Source organism: Trachurus trachurus (assembly GCF_905171665.1).
Source record: "Trachurus trachurus genome assembly, chromosome: 17".
Classification (NCBI taxonomy): Eukaryota; Metazoa; Chordata; class Actinopteri; order Carangiformes; family Carangidae; genus Trachurus; species Trachurus trachurus.
The window spans coordinates 33898017-33925724 of NC_139900.1; the positions used below are offsets into that span (position 1 = coordinate 33898017).

Here is a 27708-nt window from a genome sequence, read left to right on the forward strand (position 1 = left end):
GGAGAGTGAAAAGAGCTTTTTTCATGAAAAATCTGATAAATTACCCCAAATTATCACTTGAGTCAGAGTTGGCTGGGTCTGAAACTGAAAAATCACTGCTGCTGTGCAGTTGAAAAGAAAAAAGCAGACCCATGTGTCCCACTCCTCAACTCTGCTTGAGGTTAACAGCTCAAGGCTACAGTGGCTGCTGCTAGAAAACACACCTCAATCTATGACTAAACTGTCAACGGTCGAACTGCAAAAATTATCTCTGGTTCTGTTGTACTGTAGCAATTTTTGATTTTTTTCTTTTAAGTAATTTGAGCAATTTTAAGTTGAAAAAAAAAAAGTTGAGAGAAATAAATCTGTCTGTTCCTCACCTCAGGTCCACCATCTGCTCCAGAGAACCCCATCTCCACGGTGAATGAGACCTGCGTGACCTTGGAGTGGTCGCCGCCCAGAGACACGGGCGGCCGAGGCGACATCACCTACAGCCTCCACTGCAGGAAGTGCACGGGTGACGGCAAGAAGTGCACACCGTGTGGGAGCAGCGTCCACTTTGTCCCCAGACAGTTCGGTCTGTCCTCGGCCACCGTGCTGGTCACCGACCTGCAGCCGGACTCCAACTACAGCTTCACTGTTGAGAGCCAGAACGGAGTGTCAGACTTAAGTCCGACACCCAGGGGAACGGTAGTCATCAACGTCACAACGTCACAGACAGGTGAGATCACACAAGCTGCAGGTGCAGTCTCTCCTCACTGCAAAAACTCAAAATCTTTCCAAGAATATTTGTCCTATTTCTAGTCAAAATGTCTCATTTCTAGTCAAAACTAATCTCATTATACTTAAAATAAGACTCATCACCTAAAAATGAACTTGTTTTTAGATCATTTTCACTTGTTTCAAACTAATGAGTGAAAGCAAGTTTTTCTTTCTTATTACGAGCACAAAAAACCTGCTTTCACTGGCAGATTTTTCCACTTATTTCAAAATAAAAATTTGTTTGAAACAAGTAAAAATGATCTAAAAACAAGTTCATTTTTAGGTGACGAGTCTTATTTTAAGTATAATTAGATTTGTTTTGACAAGAAATTAGACATTTTGACTAGAAATAAGACAAATATTCTTGGTAAGATATTTGAGTTTTTGCAGTGCTTAAAAAAAAAAAAAAAAAAATCATCACAATCTTTACATTTAAGTATGAATGTGGAAAAAAACTGAATTTGTTGACACAGATGGTCCCTTCATGGTATAATCTATATGTGTGGCGGGGTATTTTCAGATTTAGATTGCAGGAAAAACTTGAGAGGAAAGGATTCTGCAGGATTTCAGTGATATCCACCTTTAAAGGCTGATAGGAAAAAGAAATCCTCTGGGGAAGAACACTTGCCAGCCTGAACTGGGACTTTATAGAATAGCAAAGTGTGTATTTTTCAAACTTGTCTCCTGATTGCAGTGTCCTCACTGATAGCATCAGGCTTTTACATGACAACTGTAAAATCACTCTGATGACACATAACGACCTCTGCACGTCTCCCTTCTGAATGTATAATCATACAGTATGTAGTGTACATCTTTCACAGTGTGGGACTGTGGGGAAATTCATGCAGGAGAAGCACATATGACAGGGTGGTGATGGCTAACAGGACTCGTACTACGGATGTGTGTGTGTGTGTGAAATAACACGAGAGGGGGAGGGTGTGTGAAAGGGATGGAAGAGGTTGTTAACTCATTAGGATCCTGGCATGAGACTCCTTCTCCTGTCACATACACACATGCACACATACACACAAACTTCCAACCAACACGAGCAAGTGGAAGCAAGTCACAGGATCTTGAGTTTACACATAGATAACATGAGCAGATCACACGCCACACACGTCACACATACGCACACTGTAGGATACTGTAATCACACATGTTATAAAACACCTTGTAAGCTCACTCATTAGTGACTCACATTTTAAATTTGGGTCGTCTGATTGTAACACAGAGGGTATCCATCTCATCTCTCTCTCCTCGCCCCCACATCCCGCTCTCTTTCTCTGTCTCTTTTCATGCTTTTGTTCCACATCCCGTTGAACTTTGCTCTCTCTCTTTTGTTGCTCACACACTTTTGCCTCTCTGTCTGTGTTTTCCTACAGTGAGCGTTGTGTTGAAGGAGAGGCGGAGCAAGGACAGCGTGACTTTGGCCTGGCAGGGTCCAGAGAGACCCAACGGGGCGATAGTGGAGTATGAGGTCATCTACTATGAGAAGGTGAGATACACACACACACACACATATACACACACACACACACAAATTTAAAGAGGCACTCCGTTAATTTTACAAAGAGGTGGGTGTGTTTACCAGACAGGAAATAGGAAAAGATGCAATAAGTTTGGATTATGGGAGGTGGAGGATCCAGCGTTTTTGCAGCCTGGCCTAAAACTGAAATCCTTTTTTTTCCCAGTCCGTCCTCAAGGAACAATTTAACATTTTGCTAAATAACCTCATCTTTAAAAAAAAAAATGTTTTATGAAGATTTAGAATTCCACACCAAAATTTGAGTGTAAAAACAAAACGTTGGTGGTTTTAAGACTGGTTTACATTCTATGATTTTGGATCAGACTCGTAATGGTAAATTTGAATATTCCTTTGTTTTAATCACTTGAGACGTCCCCAACCCCTGCTTTCCTCCCAAGGTATCAGAACTCCTTTGTTTGTTACCCATTTGTGTATTCTAATGTCTAGACCTCTTAAAGGGATAGTTCAACATTTTTGAAAATTGGCCCATCGCCATGATCCCCCTAGTAATAGCAGTAGGTTCGTTACCTTTAATTGTTGGTCCAAGCTGCTTTTAGATCGGGGGAGAAGAATACCGAGCGGCGCAGCTACACTACGGAGGCTAATGGAATTTCTTGGTTTTGCTCATCAAACTCAGCAAATACACAACCAAAAAACTCAAAAACGCTGTGGTGGACAAGTTGTGACCTGCACATTCACCACGCTATGAGATAATAGCGGAAAGTTGCGAGATGGAGTTGTTTTAGAGGCAAAGTCGGACTTTACACTCTAGACGGCTGCTCGGCGGAGTGATTTCAAAAGCGCCTGTTTACTGCAGATACGTCCGTATACTACGGCACTGGCTGAGGTGCGCACACTGTGTCCCTCCGACCAGTGGTTCACTGAAGAAAGTAGTTCCGAGTATTTGCTTCACTTCTCTTAACTTTCCGCTATTATCTCATAGCGTGGTGAATGTGCAGGTCACAACTTGTCCACCACTGCGTTTTTGAGTTTTTTGGTTGTGTATTTGCTGAGTTTGATGAGCAAAACCAAGAAATTCCATTAGCCTCCGTAGTGTAGCTGCGCCGCTCGGTATTCTTCTCCCCCGATCTAAAAGCAGCTTGGACCAACAATTAAAGGTAACGAACCTACTGCTATTACTAGGGGGATCATGGCGATGGGCCAATTTTCAAAAATGTTGAACTATCCCTTTAACATGTAACCCTGCAACAGACAAAAGAGCATTGAAAACACACTGTCTGAGTATTGGACCGGCCCCTGCAGCAGAAAGAGGGGTGTGGCATACCTGAGGGGGCGTTTCCTCAGGTATAAGTGTTTCGGTCTCCCCTTTGTCTTGGTCTTTTCTTTACCATCACCCACTTGGGTCGAACTGACCTTTCCTTGCAAGGAAATAAAATCATGTCCGCCGGCGAAGTCTCTATTTCATTATTCACCAACAGCAAACAGCTTAGAATTTCCACGACAGACAACAGATAACTGAAGCGAAATAAATGTGGGCAATATCTTTAGTCATGGTCCCAAAATTTTTGTCCTTCACCACACTGGGAGAAAGGCTCAAAAAAGGCCATCAGAGTTTTGTAACCAAAGAGTGTGGCTGCTGCTATGACTGCTATGATATATCTACTAACTAACCAATATGAAGGTTGAATGAAATGACAACTATGCATGTTTTTATCAGCTATTTCAAGCTCTCTTTACAAAACTGCTATCCCAAGTTGGGCTCTTTTTCTAAGCCATGACCATGTCCACTTCCCCCTGCCCATAATCTACATTGTTAACCACTGTAGTGGCGCAGATGGATGGTACTGTACATTGCAGCTTTCAAAAATCTTAACAGGGGGTCATGAGGCCAACTTCTTGGCCATGTGCCACTCTTACACTTTGCTTTGAACGTACAAACGACATTTTATGTGTCAATTAGTCAGCTTTAGAGGTGGTGCAGGTATATTTTGTTAGTCAAGGACAGAGTTTTAGCGCAGTGTGTTTAATGTTCTTCCCTCCTCTTGTTCTCTTCATCTACATGTCGTCCAGGCTCGCAGAATATTTGGTTTGGCCTCGGGGCGTGTCTTTAATGACATCAATCTCTCTCTCCTCAACCTCGCTATCTCCATTGCCTTCTCCCTCATGTCCCCCCTACTGCTCACACCAAGCCAATTAACCACACATCTGTCGAACAAACCTCGTAAAACACGGCCAAGGTGATGAAATTAAGCCTGTGTGTGTGTGTGTGTGTGTGTGTGTGTGTGTGTGTGTGTGTGTGTGTGTGTGTGTGTGTGTGTGTGTGTGTGTGTGTGTGTGTGTGTGTGTGTGTGTGTGTGTGTGTGTGCGAGTGTGTGTTGAGTGGGCATTAGCAGTAAAATAGTGTTATTCCATGTTGTAGAGTGTCTTCCATTAGGTAGAGTATCAGCCTCTCTGCAGGGAATCAGCTTACTGACAGACACACTTATTCTTTATTCATCCTCCTGCACACGCATTTGTAAGTGCACACACACACACACACACACACACCCATACAAGGTAGTCAAGGGGTGAAGCGTAGCAGGACTTGAGTAACTGCATATTGCCCCCAAGTGTAGAGAGGATAAGATTTGGGACTTGACAGATGCTCATGTATAAATGCTACCAAATGGTCCAGTGATGAACAAATGAAAACTTAGTGAGGTGTATTTGGCCCCTGGAGACATTATGATTCAACAATTTGAGGTTTCTATTATTTTCAGACTTTCTTTCTTCTTTTTCCGTCTCTCTCGATACCACAGTCCATTCCTCTTTATACAACCCTTCAGAGTACGTCTATATTCTCAGCCCTTTTCTTAGCCACAATCACTTTACCTCTCTGACACTTCGTATTACCCACTAAGCTTGGTATTTAATTCTCGCCTCCTCCTCTCTCTCTCTCTCTCTCTGTCTCTCCCACTTCAGAACCAGCGGGAGCAGAACTACACAGTTTTGAAGACTCGCTCCAACATGATGACAGTGGACGGGCTGAAACCAGGGACCACCTACGTGTTCAGGGTCAGAGCTCGGACCGATGGCGGCTACGGGAGCTATGGTGGAGAGATCGAACTGGAAACCAGCCATGAAGGTAAAGAGATGAATGGTAAATGTTTGTTTTTTGTAGATATTCTCCCTGTGGTTGTCAGCTGATAACTGGAGATAGTGGATGCAGTGAAAATAACACAAGAAATCCATATTACAGTAGTGGTGAATGGTGCAGGTGAATGCGAGAAACACAAAGATTAACAGCAGAGGTCTGCAATGTGATATCAAGTGCAGTAAGAGAGAGATTCACCCTCATGCAGTTTAGATCAATGCACTGGATGGTGATAAAATACCTCACTTTTCATCCGAACGCCTTCTTCAATTCTGTTGTCAGACAAAGAAACCTCGGCAGCTGCACAGGGCGTCCATGTATCTGAGCGCTGAAAAGCATCCTAGAATACATATCAGGTAAAAGGAGAAAAGCCAATTTCACAAGAAAAAAAGAAAAAGGGAAAAACTTGGTTTCTGGATTGTGAGGTCTGAAATCTAAAGGGCAGAAGAAGTTTACAGCAGTCATAAATCATTGATAACAGCGAAGAATACAAACAACTTGCCATCCTCAGGTGTTTGGTGAACTAATTTAAACCTGCCTGGACAGCTTACTACCTGGATGAATCATATTTTTAGACTGCAACAGCCGTGATCTGTGTTGAGTAGCTTTCATTTCGTATTGCTTAAAGGGGACTGGCCATTTACTGGTCATTTAGAAATGAAAGAGGAGCAGGAGACAACAAAGAGAAATCTAACCTGGGTTTGATCCAGGCTAGCGGGGACAAACACCTCTGGGCAAACTGTGTTGCGTCTCCGCCATTATGTTTTCAAGTTCTCTGTCACTCGTCCTTTTATCCTTTGTTTGCTGTCATCCACTTTCATTATCTCTTCATTATGTGCCCCGGGATTTTCTGCTTTAGAGGCCCTGTAATATGCTCCTCAAAGTGAGCATTGATTCCCAGGCAGGCAGAGCAGTGGGGGATAAATCAGTTAATGTATAGCACTGCACTATAGATTGTGTATGTGGCGTACAGCAGGCACACATTAGCCTACTAATCATTCAATAATCAATAAAAAGAATTCAAAGATGGGTTTCTATTTTTGCCCTGCAGCCTGCAGCTTACCGTATGGTGCTCAGGTTAGGGATCGCTGGTATATACAGCTCCGTCATACAGGAGGTTCACGGTCAAGTTCAGCGACGTAAAATCTGCCAGATTCCGCTGACCCCATAGCAATCATATCAAGGTTATCTAATCAGATCAATTCTATCGATTGTTAAAGAAGGCTGTGTATGTGTGTGCCAGTAAATGTAATAGGAGATCAATGCTTATCTGTGCCTGCCTCGAGGCATTAATTTGCCTCCAACATTACACACAAACACGCGCGCACACACGTTCGTATGTACATATACACACACACGCAGGCGCGCGCAGGCACACGCATCCGCTCATGCTTAGCTAAGCCAGATAAATGGGGTATTTGTTTTGAGTAATGGCTCGATAGGTGTGGCGTAAAAATCGATGCCTCTTTGCAGAAAGTTCTCGGCGGTAGCCTTGTTATGTGCAATGTTAACATATCCATTTGGACAGCGCGGCCGAATGGGAATGGTTTTCACGTCCACTCTCATAGCCTCATAGGCAATGTAGAGAGGGAGAGCACTTTTCATCAAGGACCTTACTTACTATTCCACCCACCTCCCTCGCTCTCCTTTACCCGTTTGCTGCTCTCTCTTTTTCCTTCTCCTTCAACCTCTGTCTTTTATCTCCTTTTCTATTGCTATCATATTTCACCCCCCCCCCCACCACCACCACCACATTCAACATCTCTCTTGCTGTGTTTTTCTTTTTTTTCTGTAACTCCCAGCCTCCCTAAAAGACTTTTCATCCCTAACTTTACTCCTGCAGAAAACACCCTCAGCTTCATTTTATTCCTCATTTTATGCTTGTTTTTACTAACCCTCTTCTTCTCTCCTTCTCCTGTACAGATGTTCTGGCTATCGGGGACCCTAACCAGTCCACCATCCTGGCTGTGTCTATCGCTGGGGGAATTGTTCTCCTCATCTTCCTGGTGACTTGTTTTATCGTCAGTGGCAGGTAGGGGCAAAAGTGAAGCGAACAATGACTACTTCTATACACGACTGAGCTGCACCGCAAGATCAGTCAAAGCACAGGCCGGGGGGGGGGGGTAAAGGCTGGTGTGGCTTTATGTCAACTTGTGGCAGGCAACCAGAAAGTGCCAATATATTTGAAAGAGCCAACTGTTTTTGAAAGTTTGACCCATGATGCACAAAACAGAGAACAATATGATCATTTATCACCCCAACCTTCACATGATTACAATATGACAATGATCTGTGACATTCTCACATCCTCAACCACATGCCCTGTGACAAAATGCTCCCATACCAAAACACACAGATATACAGTATTTCTGCAATAGGAAAGAGTGGGCTTGGAGCTGTACTCATACAGACAGCCCGTGGAAATGGAAACTATTGAAGACTCACTAACACATTGTCAAGTTTTGGTCTTTTACAGGGATTTGCTGACAGTAACACAAACATTGAAGACCTCCAGCTTCAGTCTTTAAGCCTCTGTTGCACAATTTGCAGTGCATCTTACAGTATAAACATGAAAAAGGCTTTTTGTCAAACATCTGCAACCATTCTAGGGTCACTGACAAAAAAAAGATTAAAGTTGAAACTGACTCAACTACCAGCGCAACAAGCAAAGTCTGAGGTAGTGTTGCCTCAAGGTCTTCACCCACCCCACAGGAAAACAATGGCTCACAGAGGCACAAAGTGAATCTGCCCCTGATCATGTGTACCGTACTGAACATGGCCTGACTGGCACTGCACACGTGTATTCATTTACACACAATAGTTACCACACACACATTATTACACAAGCTGGAGATCTCCCACTTGGTCTCCCTTCATAGCTCTCTGCCTCTCTGAGGGATTACACGTGGGTGTGCCAAAGCCGGGGCCTCCAACTTTGACATTTATACTGATGCCAAAGCCCAGCGAAAGGGCGTGTTATTCTATATGTGAAGAGCGTGGACTCTCTATAATCACTCTCTTTGAAGGTTAGGCTGCTGTTCATGCTCTGTCTCATAGAAGGCCAAAGAGGAGAAGGAGATGAGAGAGAGAGAGCGAGAGAGAGAGAGAGAGAGAGAGAGAGAGAGAGAGAGAGAGAGAGAGAGAGGAAAAGATACAATGCTGATTGGTAAGAGGTGAGAAGATGAAAGGATCTGAGTGAGGAGAGAGCTCTTTGGAGGAAGACAAAAAGAGGAGAGGAGAGAAGAGGAGAGGAGAGGAGAGGAGAGGAGAGGAGAGGAGAGGAGAGGAGAGGAGAGGAGAGGAGAGGAGAGGATAGGATGACAGGCCTCTGATTTACTGTGCCTGTAACTAAATGTTTATCCTCTATGAGCTCCGACTAGATTAGCAACATGTTAGGAGCTGCACACACACATCAGCGTGGACACACTAATGCACACACACTGAAAACATTAGTATTGATTGAGGTGATTGCTTATCAGGCTGAGTGCTCTATTCACTATTGACTAAGAGAGATGTAATCAGTGGAGACTGTCCTGTGTGGCGCGTGCATGCATGCATGCACACACACACACACACACACACGCATGCATGCACACACATACGCAAGGCACGTAAACGGGAACACATCAACTTTCTTTGTAATCAGAGGGGAATTGTGAGGTTGTATGTGTAAGAGGTTAAAACAACCTCTTAAACATAGTGTGTTATGAACTCACATGATGACACAAACACACATTCACACTCAACTTATCAGGTTTCACAGGCGGAGGAGGTGTTAACTAGGTGAGGGGTCGATGCACTGCCATCAATTCCTCTTTCCTCTCCTCTGTTTCTATCCATCCTTCTTTCATTTAGAGGTGGGGGCACTTGGGAGGAAGCAGCGTTGATTACTGCTTTCTATTAAACAACATCTGCACATCTGTCAAACTGTGTGAGTGTGTTGCGTGCACATAGATGGAGTGTGTACGCTGTTTTTGTAAGTTAGGGATGAGGCGAGGATCAAAGCTGCATCACCAGAGAGACAAGAGCAGGAGGGAGAGAAAGAGAGAGCTCAGGGGTTGAGAGAGATGGACAGAAGCGAGGTAAAGGAGAGACACAAGCGGAGGATAAAATGAGGCGATATTAGAAAGGCAGCGGGAATGACAGACTGCAGCGGGGAGGGAGGGAGGGAGGGAGGGGAGGGCGCACATCTGAAGTATGTTTGCGCCACTAGAGAGCTACATTTTGAGATGGTGTGAAAGATAGAGAGAGGAGAGGAGGAGGAGGCTTGAGAGAGAGAAAAGGAGATTGATGGAGGGAGGAGGAGAGCCAGCGGGAAGAAGAGAGAGGTGCAAGGAGCAAAAGATGAAAAGGTAGATTACAAGTGTGTTTGAAAGAGAGGGGAGAGGGAGGAGGAAGGAAGGGCAGGGGCAATGATGGGCGGGTGATTGCACTGTTAGGTGCAATAGAAGTGCCATGTTACAGGTCTGAAAATAAGGATTGTTAGTCTCTTCTTATGTTGTCCATACCTTCTCCTTTTCATCTACTTCGTCTTATCTGTCAATCAGTCCAGTTCCCCCTCTCTCTCTCTCTCTCTCCCTCTCCCACTCTCTCTGCTCGTTTCACTCTGCTCGACACACTGTTCCTCGCTCTGCTTCTGCTTTTCTCTTCATATTCCCCATCTTCTGGCTCTCTGGCTTTCATTTCCTGTTCCGCTCTTGAAATTTACATTTGGATGAAAACCCCCCTGTAAAGTATTGAGAATCTGATGTATTTGCTGAGACCTGTTCAATGTGGACAATGATTAAATTGGAAATTGAAATAGACACCGTGAGTCAGCCGAGGTTGAAATGATTTCCCACCAGACATTTGTAAGGTCCTTTTTTCTCCCCTAAATGCCACCTGTTTAAATCATTCCCCTAATAATTACTAGACTGGAGTTTTTACCCAGAGTTCACCAATTGAATTCACACTCCATAGTTTGAACATTTGTCTGATAGAAGGGTTTTATCGATGTACTATGAAATAACAATGCACAATGTGTCTGTCTCTCCTATACTCACATGGGTGCATACGCACTCCCTGCAGCTTTAGCTGGCAGGCTACTGAACAGCCATGGCTCATAAACAGGCTGATTTGCAGGCCGTTCTGTTCTGTCCTGTTCTCGTTTAATAAAGTGCTGTTATGCTATTGTTACCGCAGGAGGGAAAAACATGAAAAACGCTGAGAGCTCCTCAGACACAGCACGGCGCTGACAAATCACATCGGTTATTGCTGTGTGCGTGCCATTATTGCTCCGCGACTATATATGTGTGCGAGCACGTCGTGTGTTTGTGTGTGAAGTTGGTGCTTTTGTCCTCCTGAGGGTGCTTTGGCAGGCTGGCAGGTGCGAGCGATGGGAAGTTAGCAAGCGACTGGCACGGCCACTGATTCAGCAGATGGCCTTTCACTCAAAAAGCGCTCTCCCCTTTGGTCCTCACTTTCTCTCACTCCTTGTTAAACATGTTACAGCTTCTGCCTCCCAGCATCTGTGCATGTGCCTCTATTTTGTCTGCAGTCTAATGATTCTCCATCCTGGGATCCATCTCCTCTGTATAGCTGCAGGCTTTGGTTATACGCCAGATTCCTGTGTTCTCCCATGTTCATGTTTTTAATGTGGGAATTTTGGTGAGCAGTCGGCATGAAGTTGTTCCATCTATGTGATGCCTGATTTTTTTTAAAGATATAGTACGTGTCATCTGCTATGTGTCTGAAAGTTTGCCTTTATGGGATACATCTGTTGTGAGAGCTAGAGATATTCAGCAGGGATTCGGGCGCGCTGCAATCTGTTAAAGAAAATATATGAAAATCATCAAATTATAAGCAGCGACTAATTGGAAACCTAGTGCAGAATAAGATGTACAATTATTGCCTGAAGCCAGTTTTTACTACTTCATCTACAGAGGTGAGATCAAACAAGGGTTCTCATTGATAACTATCGTGCGACGTGGTTGAGTTTTTATCAAAAATGGAAAAAAAGAGTGCAAGTTGACTTTCCAGAGTCAGATTCTACAGAGCTAGTTGGAGAAAAACAACCTTTTCTGAGCAGAGTTTTGAATAATAAAGAGTGAAAGGCCAAAAGAGAAAGGCACAAAGTTGAGTGAGATGTCATAACGTGGCTGATTCGAGCAGAAAGACTTCTCAGTCTCGCTAATAGAGAGCGGTAACAGCTCTACCTTCTTACACACAATAGCATGTCCTGTTGATGTGCATGTTTGCGCACGTAAGCTCTTTATACCGCCGCAGCATCTGCTGTGCAGCCCAGGGTTATTCTTAAAAACTTAATGACAGAAAAGAGGAGAGGAAGCGTGATGAGGGGAAAAAAGGAGGGGAAGCTCGCGCTGATGAAAACATGCTGTTGAGAGAGCAGAGAGCAGATTTAAGAGGCAGTGAGTGAAAGAGACTTGTGAGAAACTGAAGAACACTAATTAAGTGTAAAACAGTTTTAAAAAATGCTGTGTGTGCGCCTGACTGTTTGGATTTCAAAGACGATGTGAGAAAACTAAAATTATAAACAGCTAAGACTGGAAAGTAAGAGAGTTTTTTTCAGTTTGAATGTGAAAAATATTATTTTTTAAATCACATACTTGGGTTTGAAGCACAAAAATCCCAAGGGACAGGAAGTAGAAAGGCATTCAGCAACAAAGGGATAAATAATAGAATTATGTTTGCCATGTTGTGCTTATGGTGAATTTGGTGGGTGGTGTTGGACTGTTTGCTTGATAATAGCTCCAATAATAATTTGGCAGGGCAATAGATTTAGTGAAACAGAGCAGGCCAGTGTGAGGAGGAGGCGTGTGTGCATGTATGGACGATGATGATGACGACGATGCCGATGTGTGTAATAACATTAGATTTGTATGTGTAGCTGGTGTATTGGGTTAATGCAGCTGAATACAGCTTTGTCTGCAGAATCCCTGGAAAGTGGTTCACAAACAAACAGTGCAATAACAGCAGCTAGTTGCCGCAGGTGCAAAACTATTTCACTCGGGCTTTATGCAAATGAGCAGATGTTGCAGTGAGATTGATCAGATGTCCTATAAACATCAGACAAATTCAAAAACTGTTTTTCTTTTTTCCTTTGGCCGGGGTTTTTAAAGTTTATTGCGCATTAATGGGTCCACGCACACAAGCACGCACAATATGATCATGACCTAATCAAGTTGTGTCGGAGTAGAAACATCATTAGGGGAATTAGTTTCACACTGATCTGTTAGCAAATATAAAGATACACTTCTCTTAATGATAAAGATGACATGCTCCTCTGCTTCGTCTTCTCTCCCTTTTCTCATCCTCACACATTTGACCTTTTCACCAGGTTGTTAAAAATTCTGCTACATTACACCAATTACCGCAGCCCGGCTCCAGACCTCACTGCCCCTCCTTCCCCCCTTCCCCTCCACCCCCCCTTCACTCTCCTCTCCTCTCCTCTCTCCTTTCCTTTTCCCTCTCCTTTCCTTCCATTAGCACTCTCTTTAATGAGCGGCAGCTAAATGAAATGTTTCCAAACAGGGTGTTAATGAAACATAGACAGATTTATTAGACATAACTCTTCAGCTAATCATTTCCCCTTCCTAATAATTAGCCCGAGCCGAGTAAATCTTTTTACACTGTGGTCAGAAAGTGCTGAGCTGGTGCCAGACCGAGGCCAAGATGGAGATGGAGAGAGAGAGAGAGAGAGAGAGAGAAGAAATCTTACTCATTTGTGTTCTTGAACGCTCGGTTAAATCATACATACTTTTTTGTCAGTTTGTTTGTTTGTTTTTTTCCATGGTGTTTTGACTCTTAATTAATTATCCACAATCAGCTTTCATAGTTTATTAGCACCCAAGCAGTGAATGCATTTTGTTTTTCAGGTTGGAGAGCGAAGCTTAATTTTGCTGTGAAATAATAAGTGAATTTAATCCATTGATTTCATTCCCAGTAATTATTTTTAATTTAATAGCTTGATATTAAATGGAATCACCATTATCATGAGTAATGGTGTGAGCAGACACCCACAGCAGGGTGTGTGTGTGTGTGTGTGTATGCGTGTGTGTTTATCCCTGTGTATGTATGAGGTGAAAGAGGAGGGGGGTGATGGAGAGAGGAGAGGAGGATAGATGTGTCATTTCATTGTGTCATGCCAGAGGGGTGACTAATGATTTACTGATTTCATTTTTCTAGTCATTCTGATTAGCAGTGGGGAAAATAATATGGGGAGACAGGAAATGAAAGACGAGAGGAGAGGAAAGGAAGGGAAGAAGAGAGGAGACGAGAAGGGAAGAGAAGGGAAGAGAAGGGAAGGAAAGGACAGGAAAGGAAAGGAAAGGAAAGGAAAGGAAAGGAAAGGAAAGGAAAGGAAAGGAAAGGAAAGGAAAGGAAAGGAAAGGAGTTTCCATATGGACAATCCCCTCTGAGTCTGCCTTGTCTCAGAGTGTATCAATTTCTACTTTAGTCTTGGAGCCGGTAGCCGGCCTCTAATCCTATAAAATGTGGCCACTCATATAAAACAAACTAGATGATTCCAGCAGCTCATCGCTACACACACTTTATTAGCCCCCATGTCTCAGGTTAGTGTTCCTCCAAGGTTATTCACTTACATGAAGATAAACTGTGTCCCTGCCTCTGTCATCAGCGCATCAGCGTCCACACACAGGCGTTGTTTGTCTTTGGTCCCTCTCTCCTGTGCTGTTTTAAAGTCTGGGCTGTGTCCCACTTCTTTTTCAAGGTTATTCCAACATCCACCCATATGTACCCTCAGCCTCTCCTTTCTTCACCCTCTAATGCATAATCAAGCTGCCAAGGTTTGCCTTTTGTTTGATCTGCTCTGTGCTCCCTCTCTCCTTTTGTCACTGTGCTCTTTCTTTTTCTTCCTTTTTCTCCTCTTTCCTCCTTGTTGCTTCCATCTTGCTTTTTTTTTTTCTTATTTTGCTGGCCCTCAGTTTTGCTTTATTCTTTCTTTCTCCTCTCTGGCTCAGATAGGGACTCCACTCCAGTGGCTCACCACACACTTCTGATAAGATAACTTTATTTGTGAACTTCAGGCTGTTAACAGCTTTGAATCCATTACATCAGAGGACACTGTAGGGTTGTGTGATATGATGGCCCTGTCTGTGTCTTACACGCTGCACTGTCAAGCTGCTGCTAAATAACATCAGAAACATTGGTTATCAGAGGAACAAGCACAAATCAGCTCGACTCAGTGCAGTGAACGTCTCCCTCTCTATAGCCGAGAGTCAGACTGAAGGGGAAGTGGAAGCAGCAATCTAGCCCCGGGCTAATAGACCAATAAATGAAGACTTGGCATAATACTGACAATATCAGGAAAAGGAGGAGGCCTGCTTTGTCGCACATTTGTAAAGTGTTAAGAAGATTATACAATCAGGCTGATTCTTGGAGCGTTTTCGTACAGGACCCCCTGCATTTTGACTTGCCCAATCGCTGTCAAACAGCTGTATAGCCATTGTAATGAATATTTTATTTGCCACATGCTCATACAATGTGTGCTGTGAATTTCAAGATCAAGCATCCTCCTGAGGCTATGCTAAAAAAAAAACCTAAAAAAAAGTCTATATGTGAGTATTAAAATGCAAAAGTGCAATTGGACAAGTGTGCCGGCTGCTTTCAAGCATGTAATATTGAAAAATGTCAGCGCTGTAAAGCAAACTGTGCTATGCAGTAACTCAGTGTACACACCTGAGTACAAAATGAAAATGTGTAGGGCAACACATCGGATTTAGAGAAAGACAATATGCTAGACAAGGCGGTGCATCTACAGAGGACAGAGTTCCCCATCCCGATGGCTTTAGGCCAGATTTGTTCTTATTGTTGCAGCAGCAAAAACAGAGCCTGACTGATTTTATTTGGCTGCTCTGACTGTAATATTTGCTTAACATTTGTGGTTCGAGTTCGCTGACAGAAACAGTCAGTATTCACCACATGCTTATGTGAGTTGACCTGTGTGCGCTCCGGTTTCTTCCCAGTGTCAAGTGGACTGAATACTCCAAATTGTCTGCTGGAGTGAATTCAAGCGTATTTCTCTATCTCGTGTTAGCGTTGTGATGGACTGGCGACCTGCCCGAGGTGTTTCCTTGGTTTCTGGCTGATGCACACTGGGATAGGATCCAGCTCCTAGTTATCTTGAGCGGGGATTAGGTGGGTAAAAAACAACGAATGGATATGGCATTAAGAGCTGCCTTCGTCTTCTCTAGTTTACTGTTTGGTTGTGATTTTGAGAAGATATGGACGCCATTTTTGTTGACTGACACTCTTCTTTTTGTCATCGGCCTATCAGGTCTCTTATCTTTTCTCTTACTCACCTTCAGGGTGAGCTACATGCTGATAGTGTTGTACGCTCTTATTCCTTTTGAATCTTCCATTCACAAAGCCGCTACTCGACATCTCCATCCTTCTTGTTTCCCTTTTTACTCTCCACTCTGCTATTTAGTGCTCTTTCCTCTCATAATACATCTTCTTTCTCTTCTTCTTTATCTTCAGCTGCTGTCGTTGCAGCACAAATCCTGCCCCACCCCTCTTTCTTCCCACATCCCATATGTTAACCTTCGAGAGTCTATCCCTACGGCTGCCTCCCCTTCTCTCCTTGCTCTTCCCCTCCATCTGATTGCTTGTTAGTTGGTATGCAGGCTAGGACCCCCATTGTGCGTTCTTGCCTGTCAGCACTCTCTTTTTCCATCTCCCTCTCCCTCTCTTGGTTTTCTTTATTTCTCTCTCCAGCTCCTAGTGTCCATTCTTTCAAAAAAAAAAAAAAGGTACAAAGAAAAAGAGAGCAGAAGACAGGGCCTGTTGGGGGGATGGATAAATGGATGGAAACAGGGTGGAGAGAATAGAGGATGTGTGGGTTATAGGACAAAGGAATGTTTTCACTTAAAGGAAGAATTAAGAGAGAATATACCACCCGCGAGATAAAGGGCAGCAAGAGAGAGAGAAAGAGGGGAACATGGGGGAGGAGCTATGGCGACAATAATATATGGATTCTGCTTCTATGAAGGTGGAAGCTTGCTAGCAGAATGACAAATGGGTCTCGAGTGACAGAGCATTATATTAAAAAGTAAATTGATATGCAAATGTGGAGTGTGTGGCTTTGGAGGACAGGGATAGCCTGTTGTCCTCAGTGAAGTGGAACAGAGAGAGGCAGAAAGAAAGGTGAGAGCCTGGGTGTGATACTGATATCGGAGTCCATTAACGTGTGTGTTTTTGCGTGATCGGTGCAAGGCGTGTGTACTTTAAATCTGCATACGGCCGCGTGGGTGGGATGTGTATTTACTGTACAAACCAGCAGTGTGTAGTGCAGTTGGACGGCTGCTAAATGGCACAATGATTTCTCCCCCAGTGACAGATAGTGCCAGCTTCCCACTGCAGTACAGCGGGACAAAGAAGCAGCTATAGTGCCAATACAGGAGGTTTGGACCTGTGAATGTTCAACGTCACAGTAAACACCTGTGGCATCCAAATCAATAGCAGACAGCCAGGAACTCACCAAGGCTGTGCGGTGACCATGCAGAGCCATGTGTTCTGCAGCTGCACCAAACTATAGTATGAGATATGTCATGGCCAACAAAACACACTCGCCTACCACTGCTTTGTCTTGTCAAACTCAGGGAGGGCTTTGAAACCACAGACTGGAGTTGGCACCACAGGTTTAAGATACTGTACATGCGCTTTTGAATTAATATTTGTTGAGACGGTAAATGAATCCCATCTTCTGCTTCATGTCAGCACTGACTGTCATGCCTAACCACACTCTCACCACAGGATCCTTAGTTACAGCTGCAGAACTTTCAATCAGATCAGATGAGTAAGAGTGCACACACTAGAATTATATATATATATATATATATATATATATATATATATATATATATATATATATATATATATATATATATATATATATATATATATATATATATATATATATATATATATATGTTAAAATGTGAATCTGTACGACCTCTCACTCATGTCAAGTTCAGGATTGATATGGTCATTATGCCTCTGAACTGTAGGTTGACAGCACTGTGACTGTTTCCCTGACTTACTAAATATTGCTCAGGTGAATAAATACAACAAATTAAAGCATTATTTTACAAACAACATAACTACAGTAATAGGATATAGATTTCTATGTACCTGCAAAAACTGAGTTAGTTAATTTTTAGTTTTCACTATTAATTTGTTTGTATTTATACTACTCTATACTGTTATGTTTGTTTACATCTTGAGAACAATGAAGAGCTAATAGGGGGATGAAATAAAATGTTGCTTTAGTCATTGATGGTTTGATATAAATATATGGCAAATTAACACGACAGAATGACAGAAAGAGGAAAAAGTGGATCATTTACATGAAACAAAATGCTGAACAAACAGCTGTTACTTTATGTACAACTGCTATGCTATGTTAACAAATAAAGGTCTTCCCGAGTCCACTCCTAAATTAAATGTTGCACAGCTGCATTTAAAGTATTACAAATACTGTATACTATTTCAAACACACACATGGACTCAGACACAGCCGTCGAGGGGAAACAAAAGCCACAGCCATGTCAGGGTTTCTACTATGCTTAAGACTGCAGCGCTAATGATTCATGACACTTCTAACTGCAGAGGAGAAATGAGTCGCTCTGTAATTACTATGGAAATGTGTTCATTTCCCATCAGGCACACAAACACACACGCACATTCACTCACATATGTAACCACACACCCATGGAGAAACACACCCATGCTAATGCAGATATACTGTAGCCTACCTCTACAGTGATGGGAAAGTGTTTTAAATGTGGGGTTTGGTGTTTTTTGCACGTGTGTATGTGTGTTTGTGGGTGTCTGCGCCCCCACAGGATTATCACACTGGGAGCAGAGGTGTGCCCCCTGTCCCCATTCCCCATATGTTCTAAACACATGCCCCCAAGCGCTGTATGTGTGTGTCAAGGGGGTAATGATAGTCCCTTGGTGTTTGACTGGCTTGAGCCCAGCTGATAACCAGGTGGGGCCCAACTCCCCCTGTCATAAGAACATTATGCCCCCTCCTCTTTCTCCCCAAATACCAGCAATCAGTCTCTACCCTCGCGCATGTGAGTGTATTCCCATAACAGCCTATTGATGTCTGGGTTACACCATGCATTCAGCTGTGTAAAATCAACACAAGGATTAAACACCAAATGACTGAGATTTACTGAGCCTGGCACGACCCCCACCTTTCTCCATTTCTGTTGCTATGTGTGCTCCTCATTCGTAGTCAGCAGGCATTACTCTGCTTTATTCTTCTTATTTATTATTATATTGGTCTTTATTCTGGTTCTCCTATGACTTTTCTTTATCAAAGCTTTTTTCATCCTTTCCTTCAGTCTCCTTTTCTCTTCAGTTCTCTTCTGTGCTGCTTCCTTAAATCACATGCTGCAGATTCCCAGTTACCCTTGGCTCTAAGCCTAAATCAATTTGTCTCCATGATGGACAGACACACTGACTGGTTGCTGCTTTACCTGTGCAGATAGGAGGAGGAGGAGGAGGAGGAAGAGAGGAGAGGAGAGGAGAGGAGAGGAGAGGAGAGGAGAGGAGAGGAGAGGAGAGGAGAGGAGAGGAGAGGAGAGGAGAGGAGAGGAGAGGAGAGGAGAGGAGAGGAGAGGAGAGGAGAGGAGGACGCCACAGTATTTATGTCATGTTTAGTACCTTATTATATAAAACGGCTTTTACATTTTATGTTTTTGGCCTGAAATTTAAAAGAGCGATAAATCTCTCTTGACAGTTTTAGTGGTGGGTGATTAGGGCTGCAGGCTGACGCACAACAAAGTTAGAGAGAAAATACATTGACACAAACATATGACATCCCACAATACCACAAAGAACAAAACAAAAACAGACACACACTGGGGAGCCTTCCCCCTGCCAGGTCTGTAAAGCAGAACCACGGTCTAACACTTCCTCACAGCTGGACAGCAGGATCAAGCTGATCAATTTGTCAATATTTTGTCTTGATCGTTGAACTGAGCACCACCGCAGGGCGTGTGCACACAGGGGGGGCAGAGAGAGGGCAAAGGAGAGTGTGTCTGTGTGTGTGACCCATGATTATGTTAAAAGAATTGGTTAATGGCCAGAAGGGTGCTGAAATGCATAGATCCGCCTCTATAGGGACATCTGTCTCACACACGCACACACTTAACTTCCTTAGAGAGAAGTGTACAACTGACAGGTAAAACAGAAAGAGAGGTTTTTTCTCTCCCTTCAGGCTCAGATAGAGGAGCAGGGTGTGTATAGACAAAAGGAGAAGCCTAGTTGTTCATACACACAACTATTGGCTAGATTTAATACAGTAAACATGTGTGTTATCGCACGTACACGCTGTGTGATCATCCATAGAGGTGCTATAAAGCCATTTTGACATCTGCACAGTGGAAAAACAGTCGATACAGGATCATAACACAGCTGTGCTTATCTTTTCAGACACTGTGGATACATCAAAGCCAAACAGGACCCTGATGAAGAGAAGATGCAGTTCCAGCATGGCCGAGGTAAAGACACACACACACGAGCATCCATGCAAGCAGCACACATTTCACACACAAATCAAATGCTTTTCATATTGTTGCAATCAAACATGTGAATGTGTGACTCTCCTGTGCCGAAATTCATCACTAACATTACACCATGATGGATACCAATGTAGAGCGTTTTGCTTTTGCTTTGTTTTCCTAACTCGGTGATTTATCATCTTATGCACGCTTATGCTTATGCAAGCACCTCCGCACACACACACACACACACGAACACAGAACTTATCTTTAAAACAAACTTCTTTCCCACCCGCAATGAATCACATCAGTGTCTGTATTTATGGCCGTAAACAACAGACATGAGTAGGCAGATTTTCTCACTTTAAACCAAGGTGAACACTCCAGGAGCAAAATTCACTGTTTATTTATTCATATACAACCACTCACACTTTGTTTACATCACCTCAGATGTGTATAATAAGAATTTAAACAGTTCATATAGCGCACACACACACACACACACACACAACTTAAGTCTGTAACTCTGCAGCATCCTCGGCTGAATAAGCCACATTATTTCACACTTTCTTGCACAATTGTTTGCTGGCAGAGCTGAAGCTCTTTATGGGCTCCTGTTAAAATTATGAGTTACTTTAACACCATTGCGAACAAAGTAGTTATGTGTTTCATTATGTAATAACTCGCAATGCCACTCAGACAGAGCACCCACGCTAAATTGTTCACATTTCAGCGTGCGTTAATGATGCACAAGCGCCTGAGCGGGAATCAGTGTCTACTTCAATCCTTTATTAATGCTATTATCTTTTTTGAAATAAATGCACAATCATGCACCCAGTCGAAGATGAATATGTTACCATACATTTAACATTCATCTTACTCTCTCCTCCTTTTCCACTTTTCCTCTCAAAGTTAAGCTCCCAGGCAGCAGGACCTACATCCATCCTCACACTTACGAAGACCCCAACCAGGCTGTCAGAGACTTTGCCAAAGAGATCGATGCTTCCAATATTCGCATAGAGAGAGTCATCGGAGCCGGTGAGTCGGAAGTAAAACAGCAGTGGGCTATACCAATAATCCAGAAAAGATGTGAAAAAAAAAAATAACTCAGGGTGAATTCAAATGATTTTAACTATGGTTCATTCTAGGGATTCTTTTGAGTCATATTTGCACCCTTAGATAATCCTCATTATATTTGGTAACTGAACAGTAACATCTGTAAAATTAAATACTTTTGGACATGTAAAAAAAAAACATTAAAATTTTATATTAGATCTTATTAAACTTATAAAACTACAGATAGAGTAGCTCAGACATTCATCAGTACATAATATATAAGTTGTCTCAAACCTTTGTGTGTGTAGGAGAGTTTGGGGAGGTGTGCAGTGGTCGGCTGCGCGTGCAGGGGAAGAGGGAGATCTACGTGGCCATCAAGAGTCTGAAGGCGGGATACTCAGACAAACAGAGGAGGGACTTCCTGTCCGAGGCCTCCATCATGGGACAGTTTGACCATCCAAACATCATCAGGCTGGAGGGTGTCGTCACCAGATGTGAGTGACAAATATAAACCTCTATAAACCTTCAGTGGGTTGATGACAGTGTTGCCAAGTCCGCTTATTATACGCAACTTTGGGCTTCTTTTTCTGTGAAGTCGCTTCTAAATATTGGTCGTCGCGGGTTGCGGTTTCTTTGGGCTTGTTGTGAAAGTGTAGTTGCTTATTTATGCTTGTTTCCAGCTCCATGAGTTGTCCTGCAGATATTTTCGATATGTTATTTAAACACAGTATAGTGTATCCTCTTGCTGCATCTGTCACCCCCGTTCCCTCCACCCCTCTCTTTCCCCCGTACACACACATTGCCACAGTGATAGCGGAGGGTTTTTTTTAACGAGACTGCTGGCTTTCACCACACTCTCCTCCACTGATCAAGATAATTAACTTTACCGTAAATTCTCAAATTAAAGCTGGTCCCCCCCCCCAAAAAAAGAAAAAAGGGAAGCCCAGGCCATGGTCCGACCTGACCATAATTTCCACCCAAACACAGCAAGATGAGAACCGACTGACCAAAGGTAAGAGAAGGAGCAGTAGGGTCTGACCCGATTAAAACTGGGTCAGTTCGGCAGTTGAAGCACAGGTGGTTTTATAGAGTAGGCTATGGTTTAAGTAAATAAAAGCCAGGGGTTCTACATGGAGAATTTACTCTACATTTCCGTTTCCCACATGTTTTTCTTTATTTCTCTTTTGGAACCAAAACAAACAAACAAACCGAAAAAAAAAAAAAATGTGGTGGATTTAGGGTGATAGGCATGTGTGCGTTTTTTTTTTGGCGGGGGGGGGGGGGGGGGGGGTCGCTTGTTTTGGGCTTGTTTTCATAGTTCCAGTTGCTTGTTTCTCTCGCGAGATCTGGCAACACTGGTTGATGACATGTTTGGTTGTGTAATCATACACACACCACTTTCTTCTCCCTGTACGTGTGCTGCTGTAGCACTGCATGCGTGTGTGTGTCACATACCTGTGTTACCCACAGCAGAGCTACATCCATGTTGGTGGTGACCCTGGATCAGATAAAAGCTCCATTACCATGGTAACAAACCGATGACGCATAGGGGTGTGCGTGTGAATGGCGACTGTCCGCCTCTCAAAGAGCCACCTGTTTATTTCACATGATTGTGTTAGGCAATTAGAGCGAGTGTGTGTTCATGTCGGTGAGACAGACACAGGCCTGGTTCAACAAGATAGCTGATTTGTTATCACTGGCTCTCGCTTTCTCAATCACACACACACACACACACACACACACACACACACACACACACACACACACACACACACCCTCTCTCTCTCACCATCTATCCCACTCTCGTCTTATTTCCCTATCTCACTCTCTTTCTCTCTCTCAGTCAGTGTCCATCTAATCTCCTCATTCAATCGCAGCCCTGTCTCTTATTCTCTCGCTCTCGGTCTCACTCAGTCAACCCCGGTCTCCTCTTCTCTCCCTCTCGTGCTGTCTGTCCCTCTCTCTCTCTCGCTCTGTCTCTCTCACCAAAATCTCAGAGTACGTCAGCACTAAGCCGGCTAAATTTGAAAACACATCCTTTTCTTCTTTTCTGTTGGTTTTGTTACCACAGCCACACTAGCGCAGCACACACAGTTTGCTCGGCAGATTTGGCCGAGAGCTTTTGTTACTGTAATGCCTCCCCGCCCCTGAAACAATGGAGGTAGTTGCTTTGAGAAAACAAATATGGCGGCCCCTGTCCAGATAGATAGATACGTGGTAACCAAGCATCTCATTCTCAACCTTTATGATCCAACATCAACGTCTCCTGTGTGATGTTTGTTATTAGTTCATGGTTATTAGTCATCATACACAGCAAATGTGCTTTATTACATTATAATTATTATCAGCATCATCAACCCTAATTCAGGTTTTCACCATGAAAAGAGGTTCAAGGCAAAAAGAATTTACAACAGGGCTCCAATCTTCCACTTCCTATTTGTGTGTCCTGATGATGCAGCTCCATTCGAGCTCCTTCACTCGATACAGGTGCCGCCACAGATGTGCACAGCCTCATTTAGAGATATCATTCATAACCAGCAATTTCTGCTCATTCAGTTTATCTCGCACTTTCTATTCACGTTCCTCTGCGTCACTGCCACCGCTCTGCTCTGCTACTCATCCAGCACCTCGTCATGCAGATGTTTGTGAGATCTACAGACGTGCAAAAGGAAGGAGGTACTTGGTACAGTACAAAGGAACAGAATTGTAAACGTGCAGACGGGCAAATAAACCTCAGCTTTCCCCTCTATCTCTCTCTCACACACACTCACACACGGATCTTCAGTCCATCACATCGCTGCTCAGTGGCACTTAGGCCAACAACAAAAGAGCAAATGCATATGCATAGGCTTTTATCATGAATATTAATAATTCATAAAGTTAATTGGATGTGTTTTTTTAGCCTCATGAATATTCAGCAGCATACCCCTCCCCACCCCCCCAACCCTGCATTTCTTATTTGTTTCCTTTTACTCTGTCATTCTTTCTCTCCCTCTCTCTCTTTCCCATTGTCTAAATAATGTTTGGTGTGTTATACCTCTGACCTTTGGTAAGCAGGACTCAGGTAGTTTGTAGGATCGGCCTACTGCAGCAACAAACTGAATCAAAGGTGTTTGTTTTATTCCGACAGGCAGACATATAATTATGGTACTTTCTTTTCTTTCTGCACTGATGCACGCACCATTCTGATTTTAAATACTGGAATAAATTTAGGAATTACTGTCAAATGTTTGAAATTCTGTGACAGCAGGAAAAAAAAACCCACAGTTGACAGTGGAAACAGTGTGACAAGAAACTTGCCATAGCGTAGTGAGGCGCTCTTTATGTCTTCTGTGAACATAAAACTATGCGTGTAGTTTTTGTGGTGCGTGAGTGTCTGCCTGCTCTTTAACACGCGTTTCTTTCTGCCTCTCTTCTCACCTGCCTTCACGGCACATTGAGAAGCTGATAGAGCTCCTCAGAAACAAATCTCACTAGTGGAGCAGTAATTTCACAGGTCACAGCCCAGGGTGTGTATGTGCGAGCAAAAGGGGGTGAGAGTTGAGATGGGTCAATAATTCCTTCAGGCCTTTTTCTCCGGCACCAGCTGGTCCCTTCACACCGCCCTCAGTCTAATCAGGCAGGCTGACCCTGGCTGCTGTGGGCTCAGGTGTGTTGGATTGGTTTGCGTAGGTGTAAGCAGCAGCAGAATCAGCAGTAGTACTGTAGGGGTAGCAGAGGCAACTCTTAGAGTAGCAGTAGCAGGTGCAGAAATATTAATGTGATGCAAATGATACCGTATAAGGAGCAAAAGCTGTAGTGTGAGACCCAAAGATGAACATTTTACTATTACATAAGATCACACATTTTCACACTTGAAGACACACACACCTACACATGAACATAAATGCTATACCTATTCCTTATAACATGGATGTAGTCAGATCTGTGAAGTGTGTAAAGTCTGTAAAGTGTGAGGTGTTGCTGGTGTTACTTCATCCAGATTTGATTCTTTTATACAGTTAATTAATCAGACTATACTTTATCACTTTATCATTACAGCATCATAGTACAGGAAGCAATAATGCTAACAGGCACTGGTAGATCTTATTCCTGTAGATGCTGCAGAATTGTAAATGTAGCTTACGTCTTACAAGTAACACTGTCAGCATAATAGTAGAAGGACTATTAGTAGCAGCAGTGGTGGTAGGGATAATACAAGTAGGCTTGTAAATGGACTACATTTATATAGCGCTTTTCTAGTCTCAAGGACTCAAGTGCTTTACATTCCCCCTGGCTACATACTGTACTGTGCTTTTCTCCATCAGACACGTTCACACACCTATGATGTATCACAGGCTATTCAAGTTGCAGTATTCTTGCCTAAGGACAATTTGACATGTGGACTGGATGTGGAGCCACGGATCGAAAACCACCGACCCTCTGATTAGTGGACAACCCACTCTACCTCCTGAGCCACAGAGGTAGTTGTAGTGAAGTGCGGTGCGGTGGTGGTGGTGGCAGTTGTGGTTGCAGTAATGGTTAAATTAGCATTATTTAACATTTGGTACAGCTGTACTTCAAGTGCATGAGTGTCTAGTTCCACTGACTGCATCGTCCTGTTTCATTCTTTTAGGTGTGCGTGTGCGTGCGTGTGTGTTCTTGCCGCTTAAAACCAACTTAAGCCTTCAGCGCCTGCAATGGGCCACCATAATAACCTACTCTGCTGTCTGTCACCTGATTGTTGCTATTGTCATGCTAATTGCGGCGCCACATGCGGAAAAAGAGAGAAAAAAATAGATCTTTTCTCTATTTGTCTTCTCTACACATCAGGAAAGTGCAGCAATCTGCCCCTTCCCGCCCCCTCCCCCCACCTCCCTCCTTTCCCCCTTATCTTCTCTTCATCTCCCCCCGTCCCTCATTTTATCCATCCATCCTTTATGTGTTTTACAATCACTGCAACAATCGGCTCATTTGGAAAACCCTCAATTACCAAGCTCCATCTCATCTGCCCACATTGCTCGCTCCCTCACTCAACACACAGTCGCACACTAAGTGTTTCAATGCTACCTTTCAGAGTGTTTGAAGTTATTCACATTTTGAATATGCAAGCAGATCTGGAGACAAACTAAAAATGTAGGGGGGAAAGTAGAGAAAAGGTGACGATGGGTGTGGGGTGTTGGGGGAAAGGGGAATGGGGGAATGGGGGGGGGGGTTCGATGGATGAGATAGGATACAAGAGCAAGGAAATGAGAGAACATGGGGCTTGAGAACAAATGAGGGCGACAGGGGGAAGATGTGCGAAGAGATTTGAGGCAAAGAGGAGCGAATGGATGAGAGGGGAGACGGCGAAGAGACAAACGTGAGGAAATGAGGGGAGATGAGAAAGCAAAGAGAGGGGGAGGAGAGGTGAGGAGAGGAGAGGAGATAAGGTTATTGAGTTTCTGTCTGTACGTTTCTCCGCACCCCCGTATCCTCACGCGGCGCTTCCCAGAACAGAGATCTGTCCTGTGTTAAAAGCATTGTATCATTTAGTTTGGACCCTTAACATTAATCAATACAGCAGTTATTTCATTTTCTCATTTGTACCTTGGGTTGCCTCATTCAATAATGCGGCCCACTAGCACACACACACACACACACACACACACACACACACACACACACACACACACACACACACACACACACACACACACACACACAGATAGCCACTCATAATGTAATTGTGAGGATGTATACAGAGTCTATCACTTTCGTTTACATTCACACTAACACACAGAGAAACAGCCTCTCATAATGTAATTTCCCAGTTACTCTATATGAGTATCCTGTCACTTTCATACACAAACACACACACGCACGCACACAAAATTAAAAAAAAAAAAGCAAACACACACACAAAGCTTAAATAATCCAAGTTTTATCCTTGGAAAAGCAGAGACAACACTTTCTACTTTCACCTAATGAAGAGCTGTAAAAAGGAGCAAACTCCTCTCTGATCCATTCCATAACACACTCCACCTGGCAGAACATCAATACCCAATCTGCACGCGCACACACACACACACACACACACACCCGTACACAGAGGTGTTTTTAGCTCTGCAAACGGCTGTGTTATTTCTGTCGGCGATGAAAGGCAATACATTCAAATGAATATGAACGTGATTAGTTAATTATGTGCTTTCAGGGGGAAATTGAGGAGCGCTCGTGAATGTTTGGCGGAGAGCAGCTCCATGATGAGATGGAGAGGCGCCGTCTTGCTGGTGTGTTTGAAGTGTGGGTGCTGTGTGATGAAGATGCAGCAAGAAGTGAAAGGAATTCTTGGTATTGTTGAGTTCGTGTGTGTCTATGTGTGTGTGTGTGTGTGTGTGCACCCTTGTTCTTTCTATATTTGTGGGGTTCAAAAATTAAACTATACAGCTATACTTGTGAGGTTTAACAGTTTATCATGGGCCAAAATACTGTACCCAACCAGATTTAACTGCTGTTTGAGGGTTAAGAATTGTTTTTTTCTTTTCTTTTTTCTGCTGATATGAATTTGTCAGTAATTTACTTGTCTGTAAGGGTATTATTGGGTGGAGGAGGTGGGGATGGGTGGTGAGAGGTGAGGGGGAGAAAAACCACTTATATACTGTTGACTTGTAAAATACATTTTTGTGACTAAAAGTGGAATAAAAAAAAGAATTGGTTTTAGGGCTTGAGCTACAATTTTGGGATGGTTATGGTTAGCGTACGGGGACAGGGAATGCATTTTGTCAATGACGCGTCATTTCAAA

At 43.4% G+C, this 27708-nt stretch overlaps 1 protein-coding gene across 1 annotated transcript in view; it reads left to right on the forward strand.

Moving 5' to 3' along the window:
• LOC311001218 (ephrin type-A receptor 3-like) overlaps positions 1-27708 on the forward strand; it is a gene marked incomplete at both ends in the record, with an annotated part of 86476 nt that overhangs the window by 48681 nt on the left and 10087 nt on the right. Inside the window, 7 exons of the mRNA XM_083992243.1 lie at positions 365-700; positions 2124-2236; positions 5189-5351; positions 7284-7392; positions 19824-19891; positions 20804-20929; positions 21256-21441. Coding sequence (XP_083848369.1) covers positions 365-700; positions 2124-2236; positions 5189-5351; positions 7284-7392; positions 19824-19891; positions 20804-20929; positions 21256-21441 — 1101 coding nt within the window. The remainder of the gene's footprint in view (positions 1-364; positions 701-2123; positions 2237-5188; positions 5352-7283; positions 7393-19823; positions 19892-20803; positions 20930-21255; positions 21442-27708) is intronic.